The sequence below is a fragment of the Exophiala spinifera genome (assembly GCF_000836115.1).
Source record: "Exophiala spinifera strain CBS 89968 unplaced genomic scaffold supercont1.11, whole genome shotgun sequence".
NCBI lineage: Eukaryota > Fungi > Ascomycota > Eurotiomycetes > Chaetothyriales > Herpotrichiellaceae > Exophiala > Exophiala spinifera.
Genome location: NW_015622523.1, coordinates 151,427 through 164,625, shown reverse-complemented (window position 1 = coordinate 164,625; position 13,199 = coordinate 151,427). Strand labels below are relative to the sequence as shown.

The 13,199-nt window shown below is 52.4% G+C and overlaps 5 protein-coding genes across 5 annotated transcripts; 2 read left to right on the top strand and 3 right to left on the bottom strand.

The window, feature by feature from the left end:
• Window positions 1-733: 733 nt before the first annotated feature.
• PV08_11890 (uncharacterized protein) lies at window positions 734-1,606 on the bottom strand (the record flags this gene model as incomplete). The annotated part of the gene is made up of 1 exon (XM_016386198.1): window positions 734-1,606. One exon carries the CDS (start codon window positions 1,604-1,606, stop codon window positions 734-736), a length of 873 nt encoding a protein of 290 aa, XP_016230006.1.
• A 630-nt stretch (window positions 1,607-2,236) lies between these two features.
• PV08_11889 (uncharacterized protein) lies at window positions 2,237-3,082 on the bottom strand (the record flags this gene model as incomplete). The annotated part of the gene is made up of 1 exon (XM_016386197.1): window positions 2,237-3,082. One exon carries the CDS (start codon window positions 3,080-3,082, stop codon window positions 2,237-2,239), a length of 846 nt encoding a protein of 281 aa, XP_016230005.1.
• A 1,117-nt stretch (window positions 3,083-4,199) lies between these two features.
• Window positions 4,200-5,141, top strand: PV08_11888 (uncharacterized protein; the record flags this gene model as incomplete). Its single annotated transcript, XM_016386196.1, has 3 exons — window positions 4,200-4,675; window positions 4,714-4,867; window positions 4,953-5,141. The coding sequence occupies 3 exons, from the start codon at window positions 4,200-4,202 to the stop codon at window positions 5,139-5,141; spliced, it is 819 nt and encodes a 272-aa protein (XP_016230004.1).
• A 180-nt stretch (window positions 5,142-5,321) lies between these two features.
• PV08_11887 (uncharacterized protein) lies at window positions 5,322-7,394 on the bottom strand (the record flags this gene model as incomplete). The annotated part of the gene is made up of 2 exons (XM_016386195.1): window positions 5,322-6,069; window positions 6,118-7,394. The coding sequence occupies 2 exons, from the start codon at window positions 7,392-7,394 to the stop codon at window positions 5,322-5,324; spliced, it is 2,025 nt and encodes a 674-aa protein (XP_016230003.1).
• A 2,564-nt stretch (window positions 7,395-9,958) lies between these two features.
• Window positions 9,959-12,826, top strand: PV08_11886 (uncharacterized protein; the record flags this gene model as incomplete). The annotated part of the gene is made up of 1 exon (XM_016386194.1): window positions 9,959-12,826. One exon carries the CDS (start codon window positions 9,959-9,961, stop codon window positions 12,824-12,826), a length of 2,868 nt encoding a protein of 955 aa, XP_016230002.1.
• Between the last annotated feature and the right edge of the window lie 373 nt (window positions 12,827-13,199).

Genomic DNA, 13,199 nt, shown 5'->3' with positions numbered 1-13,199 from the left:
AGCGGCAGGGTCGGTGGATCGGAGGACGAAGCGAATAGCGATGGTGATGATGATGCGAGAGACAATTAATTGATGGTGGCCGATGAAGACAAAGTGAAAAAGTGGTCGACAATTTGCGCGACGAAGGAGGCGGGGGAGCAATAGTTAATTTCCCCGTCGCCAAGACTCGCCCACCACCAGCCGGTTCCAGGGTTCGAATCGCAACAACAATTATTTTCAGGCGCCATTCACCATGATTATTGCGGACGCAATGCCTCATTCATCCAGTCTATGTCTACACTTCACCTCAGGAAAATCCGTTCCCAAGTCGAACCCTTCTTTCCGGGCGAGAAATATTCACCAGCTGATCCCGTGACTTGCTCGGGTCGTGCGCTATACTTGTTTAGGCTTAGAGTTAACCGTGGCATTGGCTTCTTAGTCAGCCAATATAAGCGAGAAGTGCTCAAGATGCTCGAGACATGCGCAAGCCTCAGCTTCAGACATGGTCATTGACTTGAACAAGTCTTTCTCATCCCAGATATGACTCCCTTACTCTTGGGCTGGTTCTCTGCACACGAGCGGTAATGAGATCGAATTCAAGCCGGGTAAGAGCGCTATCTGGGATCACTGATCGATGTCGATATATCATCAATCAACACTACAGATCATAAATATCCCGGATCAAGTATTTTGTTTGACCGTCAACCCCCCATCTTAGCTCCTCGATGGCCCATCACCCAAAGCCGATACCTGCTTAATGGAGCACAGGGTATATCTTCTTAAAGCTCTCCCTCTCCTGTATCGTCTTCCACCACTGTCTCAGCTCAGGCCCGACACTGAACCCCGGGACCGTCTTCCTGACCAGCGACTCCAAAGCAGCAAAGTCGTTGAAGTCCTTCGCCCCCGCAAAGCACAACACATGGCTGAGCCACGGAATGATGTTCAAATCAGCATACGTGAGATGGTCACCAGCAGCGTAAGGCAGGGCGAGCAGAGACTCCAGCTGGCCAAAAGCGTTGGCAAACGCCTTGTACCCCTCGTGTGTGCTCTTGAAGAAGTCGTGATGTTCAGGGCTCGTGGATGAGGTCGTGTACACTTTGTACACTCCGTTGTTGTCTGCGGCCTTGGGACCGTAGAAGGGATGGCTTGGGTCGCGGGCCGCGTTCTCCTCCAGGACTCGCTGGCGGGTGGTGATGAAGTCGTAAAAGGTGGCCTTGACCTTTTCGAGTTCCTCGGTGTCCCGCGCCGTCAAGAGGATCAAGTTGCTGTTGAGGTCCATTGAATGGACCAGGGTAATCAGCTCTGCGGCTCTTTCCTTGGTCGCGGCATCTTTGGGCGCCAGGCTTGTCCCTCTAGACGGTTCGAGGCGGTCGAGGAATTCGAGAATGTCGGCGCTTTCCTCCAGTGGAGTGTCGAGAGACGGGGTGGTCAGAGCAGGAAGGGTGCCGTTGTGGTTGATCTTGAGATATTCCGCATCGAAGTTGCCAGCTCCAATGAGATCGATTTCTCGATGCTCATATTCGTGGGGCTGGATGCCTTTCTCCTGAATGCCCAGGAGAGGGACCATTGCCCATTGAGAGGCTTCGGATGAGTAGATGGTGAACTTCGGCGCCCTATCAGTAGACATTATGTTGGCTTTTTGGTATACCTTGCTACCGATAAGTACTTGAGCTTTGGCTGTTTCTTGTCAACCTTTGATTTGGTTTTGTGCTGCTGAGGTGAATGCTTTCATCTGAGAGCGAACACATCGTGTCGACTTTATACCCATTTCAAAGACACGACGCCAACAAACATTGATCGGCACAATGAGCCCGAACCACCCTGGCCACACGGCGGTACTGGATGAGAGATTAAAAAAATTGCATGCACAACTTGGTGAGTTGATGAAATATCAAAGATTATGGAATCATGAAAAGACTAGCGTAAAGAAAATGAGGTCGGGGCTCATATTGGGGCAGATCATACTTGGCAGCAGTAGTTGTACTCCTACTCCATACGAGAATTCGAGAATTCGCAACTCGTTACTCCCAGTATTCGCCAGATCGGTTATACTAAAGTCTAGGCTGACTCAGTGGTCCGGCTTTGAGGCATAAAACAGGGGCCCGCCGTTGTATCACATTAGGAAGTGGTTGACTACCATATTAATCGGGCTCGTCGGGCAGTCCCATTGCATTTGACCCCTCGCTAGCAAAGTTCTTCAAGGTTGCGGGAGTCTATCCAGAATTTCGTCGAAAGACCGTGACCATGACACAGCATCCTATCTATCCGTACTCTCAGACTCTCGCCATTCGATGACTCGGCTCAGCCAATCCCGCACAAGGGCCTGAAAGACTCCGTCCTGCTCAACGGGCAAGTCATGTCCAGCGCGATCCAAAACGACGAATGTCGAGCGCGGGTAGAGCTCCAGCAGGCGAAGACTATCACGGTACCCCACGACTTCATCTTGTCTTCCGCATACGATCAGCGTGGGCGCCACCACGCGGGCCCCCTCCTTGTCGTCCAGGGCAAGACAGAGCTTGTATCGGCTTGGATCCGCGCGGATGGGGTCCAACACTTCATTATCCGCCGCGTTAAGTGCAGGGACGATGGCCTTGTCGTATTTCGACTGGAGAGCTTTGATGTAAGAAGGTGTCTGGACCAGCACGTTTTCGAAGAGTGCACGGTCCTCGCCCGAAATGCCCGACAAGGCTCCCTCGTCTGTGACGAGTGGTCGGAAGGGATCGATGTCGCGCAGACGGTTCTCGGGCTCGATGAGCGGCACTCGTAACAACAAGCCATCGACCCGTGCGGCGTATATTTGGGCGAGTGCGCGAGCGAGGTAAGCGCCGCACGATGACCCGGCCACCAAGAACCTCGACGACCCAAGACGAGCGCCGACGAATCCGACCAAGCGACCCAGCATTTCATCCAGGTCTCTGACGTCGTCGGCAGGTGTTGCGCCCATGCCCGGAAGGTCGACGTAGATGCGACGAAAGCCTGGAAATTGTTCGAAAATCGGCTCAAAGTCCACCTCCTCCACCTTGCCGTTCATCTCCCACCCGTGCACTATCACCACGGGTACCCCTTCGCCGATCTCGTGCGCGTACAACGATGCCGAGGCCATGTCTGTTCTGTTACTGATCGTTGAGTGCTCTCGGTAAGGTGTTTCTTGGAGAAAGGACGAATGTTGCGAAGCAGGATTTCAGATGCCGGTTGGAAGATACGAGTCATCAGGCTGGGCCGCTACGGAGTATACACTTGCCTTAACAGCACATGTGTTTACTATACGCGCTGTGGGCACTTTTTAGTCTGTAAGCGAGGCATGAATAAGCAATCAATTGCCTTGGTCGTTAACTGGGCCTCACTAGCCTGGGTGACAATGCTTACTAAATCTGTCGAGTACAGGGGGCGCTTAGGGAGATCTTATGGGTCACACATACTCCCCAATGTTTGCGATACCACGGCCGGTAATCAATAGCGTACAACCGTACGGAGGCGTGCTCCAAATGTAGTTTCCCTGCGCTAAGTCTTCGAGTCACGTGTAATAAATAATATTTCAAAAGACTAATAATTTTGTGGGCTTTCCAGGTAAACAATGCCTAACAATAGTGTAAGAGCCTTGAGTTTTTAGCTAAGATTAGTGACTTAGGAGTCTGAACTTAGGCACTGCCTTAAGTATAATACTAGGCCTAGTCAGGGCTTCAGAAATAAACCTCCGTCATTATAACAAGATTGTTCGAAAATTCAACACTAGCCCAAATTGGGCTTTAGCGTAGAGAAAATACATTTGGAGCACGCCTCCGTACAACACAGCATATACTCTGAACTCCCTATGTCCTAGAGCCAAGTATTCCAGGGTCGCTATACCTCTATTATGATCGATACCTCTAGCTAATAGGGGCGATAAGACGTGTCAGATATCAGAGTTCCACCACAGCACTTTAATTCCGGCCTCGTAAATCTTTGTACAAGGAGTTAAGACGGAGCTCAATGTGCGAGTACATCCATGGAATTTTCCACGTACCTCCCCAGTGATTCAGGATTAAAGTGTATAAAATGTGCAATCCCTCTTGTCCATGCGTCCGACGCACACTCTACTGTTGACTGACAATACGGGGATCACACCGTCTTTGATGAGTGTTCGTTCGCTAGCACAAAGAGATTTGCATCGGCCGACATCGACAGGTCAATCCCATAACAGTGGTCGTGCTCTCCTCCTCGGAAACCACACAAACACAAACATGTCCTCATACCTCGTCACCGGTGCTGGCCGGGGCATTGGACTCGAGCTCGTCAGGCAGCTCGCAAAACAACCGCCGGGCGACGTCTCTACGGTCTTTGCAGCTACCCGAGGCAAAGCGTCCGACACCTTAAAGAGGATCATCGACAGCTCATGCGGACGAGTCGTGCACGTTTCGATGGTGATTACCGATCGTTCCAGTCTCGACCGAGCTGCATCAGAAGTCGAAGACAAACTCGGCGGCCGAGGTCTCGATGTCCTGATCAACAACGCCGGAGTCATGCCAAGTGACGTCCGAGGAGTCGTGGAGATGAGCACTCTGCGATATGCCCTCGAGGTCAATCTAGAGGGTACACAGGAGACCACGGCGGCCTTCATGCCCCTCTTGAAGAAAGGCAAGGGGAAAAAAGTGGTCAACATGGAAGTATACCCGCGGAGCCTTGGCCCGCTGCACCCGCCCCTCATCGGCTTTTCTGAGTTTGTCGCAGTGGGTTGACTGATCCAATGTATAGAAGCACAAGCTTTGGTTCGATAGCTCAGGCGCCGAAGTACAACTGGATTCCAACACCGTCGTACAAAATCTCAAAAGCCGCTCTGAACATGTTGACAGTGCAGTATGCACAGGAATATGCCAAGGAAGGCTTCACCATTTTTGCACTCTCACCTGGGGTACGTGTATTCACATTTCCTTTGCGTTCAGTCGACTGTTGGACGGGTTGCGTGTGGTATGGTGCTGACGAGCCCTTCGATGCAGTGGCTAAAGAGTGATATGGGGTCTGAGCGTGCCGATTTGGACGTCGAGGTCGGTACGGAGGCGACGCTCGATGTCATCTTCAAGAGTACCTCGGAAAATACCAACGGTACATTCCAAAACATTCTTGTCCCAGGTTGGGAGAATGCCGAAGGTCCAAATCAATACGATGGAAAGATGATTCCGTGGTAGAGAAAAGGGAACATCTGACTCAAAAAGGGGGACGGAACCGAAGGAGAGTTTAATGATCGACCGAACAGTGTGTACGGACGTCCTGACCACGCAACGATGATGGCTTATTGAGGTCAAATCCTGTCAAGAGGATAGCTGTGGCCAACACGACAGCTGTAGAGAGGGCAACAGCAGATCTTGTCAGGCGACGGTCGACCCCAGATTCGGCCATGTATACATGCCCAAGTCTCCCCAAAATTCCTCGCCAAGTCTCTCACAGTCTTGGTCGTACCACAAAAATGTCAAGCATATACGCTTCAGATCATGCCATGAACTCAGATCCAGCTCCTGGCAAAGCTTGACTCCAAGTTGGCCATACCATGGTCTCAGGGCTGTTGCCTCGGCGAGAATGCCACCGAGAATTGTTGCCCATAGGAACAGCTCAGGGTGACTTTCCCACAATCCGACAATGAGACAGCCATCGAGAGCATGCTTAATCCGCTGTGCCAAAGCATAGTGCAGCCCTGAGATCCGAGGGAGAGGAAACAGCACCAGGAGCATGTAAGCCAATGTGCTGAGACGGCAGATCTCATAGACGCATAAATCGCAACTCCGCGGGTTGTCCCACGTCCTATCCGGAAGGCGTAGTAGATCGTGCAGCAGCGTGTTCCTTGCCCACACGACGTGGATATGACGAGGGGCAGTTGGGTCGTTTCGCCTGGACAGATCGTAGCCGATAGTCACGTCGCGGATGGTTTCAATTGTCCACATGAGAGGGTCCCGCTGCACTGATGGTGGCAGGGTGGCGAAGCCGGTCGTCATCATTCGAAGTACATGTGGCACGGTGTTGGGAGCCGGATAAGGCCAGATGGCCATCAATCTTGCCGTAGTGATACGTAATGGATATGTTGGAGCAGTGAGGTTCTTGAAAGCGTCTATCACGTCCGCTCTGGATAAAATCAGCATGGTCTCAAGTCTTTACTGGGAGGCAACTAACAATGCAATGACATTCGACAAAAACTCCTGCTCGATGGTATGAAATCCACCTCTTTGCTTAATCATCGTCTTGACAGCGTTCAAGTGTGCAGTTTCCCAGTCCATATGGCCGTAGAAATGGAAATTCTGCGCGACCAGTAATGGGGAGTCGTTCGCTGCTTGAGCCCTGGGCATCAGAGTCTCGCCGGACCCATGGAATCCGAGCGTCACCATACAGAGGAGAAGCTCGTCTGAGACACTTTTCTGTGTGCGCGAGATTTCTTGGTTCAGGGCTCTGATTGCGTGGGTCTTGTATGTCAGACGGAGCACTTGGTTTTCACGAGTGATCTGCATGCCGGTGTGGGCAAAGGCGTTGTGCGTGGCGCCCGCGAAGACGATGGTGTAGAACACCGCAGGCGAACGCATCGCACTTGCTAGGATCGTGTGTTTGATCTCACTAATTGCTGTAGCAGCGATGGAACAGGAGAACACAGGCCATTGGTGGGAGACAGCATGGTCTAGCATCTCTTGCACATAATGAGGCACGTTGGGTCGAATTAGGACATTGAATGGGTCTAGTTGGCCTACGCCAACATCGAGTGGTGATGAAAGATGAGAGCCTTCTGTCCTAAAGGGGAAAGCGTTCTCTTTGTCTAGCCTCGTGTCCAATCTGCTTGTCAAGGTTTCATTCTCGGCTTGTCGCTGAGATCGTAGCCCTGATTCGGCGTGAAGCGCTGTACCCGGCTCACGCATATGCTGGCTGCTGTTTGCATATGCTCGAGCAAGTCGGGCTAACTTTGCTTTTCTATGATACTCGCGTGCAGCATGCTTCTGCGGTGATATGCCTGAAACAGCCGGGGTTTGTTTGGTCCCTCTCGGCGGTCGGTACGGAATGAAGAGGAGTTTGGTGTCCGTGCCAGACGCCATTCGATCCCTAGAACCAGCAGAGTATGCTTTGAGGGCTTGGAATATCCAGAAGAGAAGATTCTTGAAGTCTTGGGCGGGGTGGAAGACCCCCGGATGAAAATGCCACAGCCTTTGAGAGAACGTGGGGAGGAGATACAACCTGGGGTTGTGGAATAAGCTTTCCCCGATGGGATGAGCTTTTGCACCTGAATTTGCCAAGTCGCTCAAGAAACTCCTACCCTCTTGATAGAAAGTAACTTGGAGAAATGCATTTTCAGATCGACCAGTTTCTCGCAGGCTGATTGAAAAGGTGGGGTTGATAACGAAGACGGGACGAGCATCGGCAGTGCAAAACGAAGAGCTAAACACATCGCTGCCAGGGATCAAGGACATCCGCACTCACCTCGATGCTAAAGTGGCAGTGTCGCTGAGTATTACCCCATGTTGTCACCATGGGCAAGTTGTTGGTCCATGGCGGAACATCAGCAAGCGAGGCTAGATCTCCGCTTTCGACAGACTGTGTGGTCACATCATATACGTTCACGCGTTTCGGCGTTGTGCGCTCCGTTCCGGTTTCAGCTTTCATCATTTCTGGCACTATGCCAAACAAATTCGCGGGTATCGTGCCCATGGCCTTCCAATTTTTCATCAAACCGTCAAATCGTCTTGACATGGCAGCAATATCGATCAACCGCCTCTCGTCAAAGTCCTTCTGACCGAGTCAAGCCTCCGGCCAGGAGGCCCAATCACTTCGTGATAATCAACATATTGGGGATCCGTTTCTCAGTGAGCGGCTCGCCTCACCAAGTCTGGACACCTTTTGGATCGAATCGTCCATGCGAAGGACGCCAGGATAAGGACGGCCCTAGTTTGGTTTTGTGAGGTTCAGTACTTCAAATTTGTTTACGTAGATCAGTTCGGCTCTGGCTGCCCGTCGTGTAGTACTTGCCATTGGCGAGCTCCTCGAGCCAATTGACAGCACCCAGATGTCCCACACATGTGCTAGCTATGGCCTTCCTTTGCAATCGCCGCCTTTCCGGTACTTCGGATTATCTTGATCCAGCGGGTCGTAACATGGCCCTTAGCACGGCCCTTGGTGCGGAAGGCCGGTTGATGCATATGGGCTGTGCTTAGGGCCAGAACAATCGTGCGTTCACGCGGAAGAAAATTTGATCAAACAAGGAAATGCGACGTTGATCTTACCTCTGGATGCACTGAAGGAATCGCTCGAAAGGCATGCTTTGAGGAAAGTCAAAAGCCGCTGGGACCAAGATCCAACAGTTCTCGATCGTGAAGGAAGTTGTGGCTCGCTCCCAACCGAGCGGCCTGTAAATACTCCTCGTATCGTTGATCCATACGTAACTGCTCCATGGTGACAGCCATTGTTCCTCAACTTGTCAGTAATCAAGAGCCCTTTTGGAGTCACCATGACCGCTAGCAGGTGGTGGTCAACGGGAGCCTCTGATGCCATCGGTGTCATTGGCAAATACTTCCGTGGCGATCTCGTAAGCCCTCTGGGCAGTGTTGGCTTACATCCTCAACCTCGGAAAGCTTCCAGCTCGCGGCGCCACCAGAGCCAGATTTTTAGGCTATCGTGAGAGCAATTGTTCAGTCAACCTCTCCTGCGACGAGGGGCATTTACCCACCACGAGCAGTCGGCAATACCCAATTGTGCGAGATCAATACCTGTGTCTTTTTCCGTTGACGACTGCGTCCGGACACGGGACACACCCCATAGCTTGGCTATCAAGGCATCGCAGCTTGCGAAGAGTCGTCTGAACGAATTCGTAGAAGAGAACTTTGCCTCGGGAGGTGGTGTTGCCCTGTTGGCTAAATTCGAATACGAAGAAGGTCATAACACAACCAGCCGGCGGTCGAATCGTGGAGGTATGCAGTATCATGAGTTCTGGATATGCTACATCTTCGTTTGTCACATTCAGATACAGAATTGTCGCTGTTCACTCTATCACAATTTCAACAAGGAGGTTCGAATTCTGAAAGAACGACTTCTCACTCGATGAAATGATCCAAGAGCAATCATACAAGTCTTTATGCTGCCACAAAAAAAATCATTTATTTCGAGCATCAAAACTCTAACCTCAAGGCCAATCACACGCTGGGTGATTGACGTTGAGGTCGAGGGAAATCCCTGCCAACGCAGGGATTTTTCTCGAGAAGTCGTCAGGTTACTCCGTCAGCTAGGTCATTCACGCGTAGAAGCCATGTTCGCTGGGAACACCTCGCCCTATGCAGGGGTCCTTAGTGTCAGGGTGTCGCCTCTAGGATTCACGGCTAGCCCAAGTAAACTGCCTCATGTCTGGTGAAATCCCCTTACGCCATCTGTCCGCGGTGGATCAGGTGACACGGGTAGCCACGAGGAATTGTTGAGAAGATTTGACTCTTTCAAAAATATAACCTTTGACTATTCAAGCTCTGGCATCTGGAAGTTTCATTGGTCGTTCGGTGCTGGGGAGCTCCTCAGTGAGTGAAGCGAAGTGGTGCTAGGTAGCAGATATTTGTTGGTACGCGTACAATGTTGAAGTTAATGCGAGGTTGCCGCCAGTGCCATTGTTATACTTGGCGGAACTTGACCTGTTGTAGGCTCGACGGCGGTCCAGGCTTGACTCCGAGCTCGTAGTGTTGGAAAAGAGTCGTAGTCTCGTTCCGTCGGCACGCCCAGTCCACCTGGTTTGAACCAAGGACTCCAAAGAGTTAGCGTTGAACCCATGTTGGTTCGGCAATGATACTCGTAGAAGAAGGATTGATGTTGAAGTGTCGCCACAGCCTCGCGCAGCCTCGTGCACGCCCGGCTCATCCTCGGCTTATTGGCGCCGCATTTCATCTGGCGATTCTGTGTCTGCGACACTCCCATCAAGGGATTCACTCCACCACGCTCACTGCATACGGACCGACATGCGCCATTCAGCTAATGCTGCTCCCGGTTCTCCTCTGTCGATATGACTTCCGGAACTCCAGATTCGTCCTTCAAACTTAGCGGCTCCAGCAAAAAGTCCATTTTTGAGCGACAAAAGGCCGAAGCTGAGGCGAAGAAGGCTCGAGAAAAAGCAGAGACAGCAGCCGTCCTCGAGGACTTTGTCAAAAGCTTTGAAGACGATGGAAATCCTAATACCTTTACCACAAAACGAGGTGGCTTTGGAGGCGGACTTCCGAGCAGCACCTTCGGACCTGGCCCAGGGAAACGACATTTCACAAGCTCAGGATTGAAGAGTGGGCCTGGCAGTCTGGGACCAGCGCCGTCTTTGCCAAAGAGTGGCCCTGGGAGTTTGGGACCATCGCCAAGCTATGGCAGGAAAAGACACTACGATGACTACTCTGGAGGACGAGAACGCGACCAGGACCGCGGTCGCGACAGAGATCGAAGGGACAGGATGTTCTCGTATGGTGATCGCGATCGCGATCGCGGGAGAGACAACACAATAGATCCCGCATTTTCAGGGGAAGAAGACGAGTCCAAGGATGTAGAGGAGATGAAGGCTGCGGCAAAACCAACACTACATCTCTCTTCCCTTCCTCCAGGAACGTCTACAGCGGTCATAAAGGGCTTGTTCGCTGCTTCTCCGCTGAATGTGGACAATGTGCGCATTCTACCAAAAGCATCAGGATCGCTCCACGAGAGGAATTCTCTCTCGGCAATCGTAACACTAGCCGCTGAGACTCCAGCCACTGACATTGACACCGTAATCTCCCATCTGCAGAATCAGTATCTCGGATTTGGCTTCAACCTCTCTATCTCCCGACACCTTTCGTCCGCAGCATTATCAGGCTCGCATCTATTAAATGCTCCACCAACGAACATCAACAACCTTCCCTTTGGTGCACGGCCAATCCCTCAACACACCTCACTCTCTCGAGCCCCTCCACCGAATCAAGGGCCAGGTCGCTTCGCTCCCCCGGCATCATATACCTCTTCGACTCCGTACGGATCTAGACCCAATGTTCCACCAACCCAGGTGACTGTCCAGATTCCCAACGACCTTAAACAGATCCGCCTGATCAACAAAACTATCGAGGCTCTCTTGACGTACGGACCTGAATTTGAAGCTCTACTCATGTCTCGACCGGAAATCCAGCGAGATGAACAGTGGGCCTGGCTGTGGAAGTCCGGGTCGACAGGAGGAGTCTACTACCGCTGGCGGCTCTGGGAGATTCTCACCAACGCCAAGTCCCGAAAACGTCGCCAGCGAGCAGGCTTTGTAACTCGTGCTCAAGGCGACACCATCTTCGAAGGTCAAAGCGTATGGGTCCCGCCGGAAGAAACTCTCAAGTTTGAGTACACGACCAAAGTGGAAGAATTCGTCAGCGACGAAGACTACAATTCTTCAGACGAAGAGGATGCCGAAGAAAGTACCCTCGCCAGACGATACCACGACCATCAGAAAGTCGGCGGCAATGCACCCGAGAATGCCACCGATACCGACGGCACAGGCTATCTGAACCCTCTGGCCAAGACGAAACTTGTTCATTTGCTGTCTCGACTTCCTGACTCCAACGCAAAGCTACGCAGAGGTGATGTAGCCCGCATTACGGGGTTTGCCATTGAACACGCCGGCGCCGGAGCAGACGAAGTCGCCGCTCTCATTACGCTGAACGTCGTCAAACCATTCTGCCACACGGTCACAAGACCAGACACATTATCATCCGGTCCCGCTTCTAACGACGGCTACGACGATCAGAACCCTGACGATAATATTCCATCTCTTAACCCCGCGCCTTCTGCTGATGCCGTCCCTATCACTGGTGGCGGTGGCGGTGGTACTACGGCTTCTGGAGCCCCTGGGGAGGCTGAGCTTAGTAAAACCGGAGACGACGTAGGCGTCCAGACGTCCAAGGTTCAAGACATGACTCCTTCGTCTTTGGTCGGACTGTACGTCATCTCCGATATTCTCTCGTCGTCGGCGTCTTCTGGTGTCCGCCACGCGTGGCGCTACCGCTCCCTCTTCGAAACCCAGCTGCGTGTCCAGGGTGTCTTTCCCACGCTGGGCCGCGCCGCACGCGATCTCAACTGGGGCAAATTGAAAGCCGACAAGTGGCGACGCAGCGTTCAGAGTGTGTTTTCGCTCTGGGAAGGCTGGTGTGTGTTCCCGTCCGCGGCGCACGAGCATTTTGTTCAGGGTTTCCTGAATCCTCCTCTCACGGCGAAGGAAGAGGAGCAACAACGCAGACAGCAAGAGGCTGAAAGGGTCGAGAAAGATAGGGCCGAAAAGGCCGAGAAGGACAGAGCCACGAAGTGGAAGAGTGTGAGTGTGGGTGTGGGTGTTGATGATGGAGGTGGAGGCAGAGATAGAGACGGTGACATTGATATGGACATGGACACGGCCATGGCAAAGGGAACGACGAGCATGGATGGACGGCCCATGGACGATACCGACGAGGACAGCGACAATGACAATGACGGCATCGTTGTTGTTCAGCCTGATGAAGACCTCGACGGTGTGCCTATGCTGGATAGCAGCGATGACGAGGAGAATATCGTTGTCGATCAACAGCTACAGAAGGAGGGAGAGGAAGAGGGGAAGGACACTGTTATGCATGACCATGACCATGACCAAGGACAAGAGCTGAGCGAGGCGAGGGACACGCCGAGAGCAGAGACAGGGACAGGATCAAAAAACGCAAACGCAAACGCAAACGCAAACGCAAACGCAAGAGAACAACAGCAACAGCAGCTGAATCCCCAGGGAAAGGCCAAGGGAGTATTGCCACACAACCCCACCGCCACCAGCTTTCCTCAACTCCCTCAAACCTCCCAGACTGGTCGTCGCGTACGTCCTAGGGCGGCAGACTTTGACGACATGTTTGAGTGAGAGTGGAAGGGTGAGAGTTGAAGTAGAGGGACATGACGGGACACGGGACACGAGTCGACTCAAGACCACCCACGTCACGTTGATTTGGTACATGTGCAAGGAAGGGCCTGTACAACTGCATAATAACGAGTACATGGACTAGAACAGTTGCAATCACGATGACGTCCCGAACAGCGAGAGTGACAGTTGAGAATGAGGGTGGGAGTGCGATCATGGGTCTACACAGAACCACATTCCCCCCCCCCCCCCCCCCCCCCCCCACACACACAAGAGTGGGTTACTGTACTCCGTAGTCGAGGCTTATTTTTATACCTCTCACTCCCCCCCCCCCCCCCCCCCCTCCCGAGTAATACGTATCCTCACTTACTAGTTA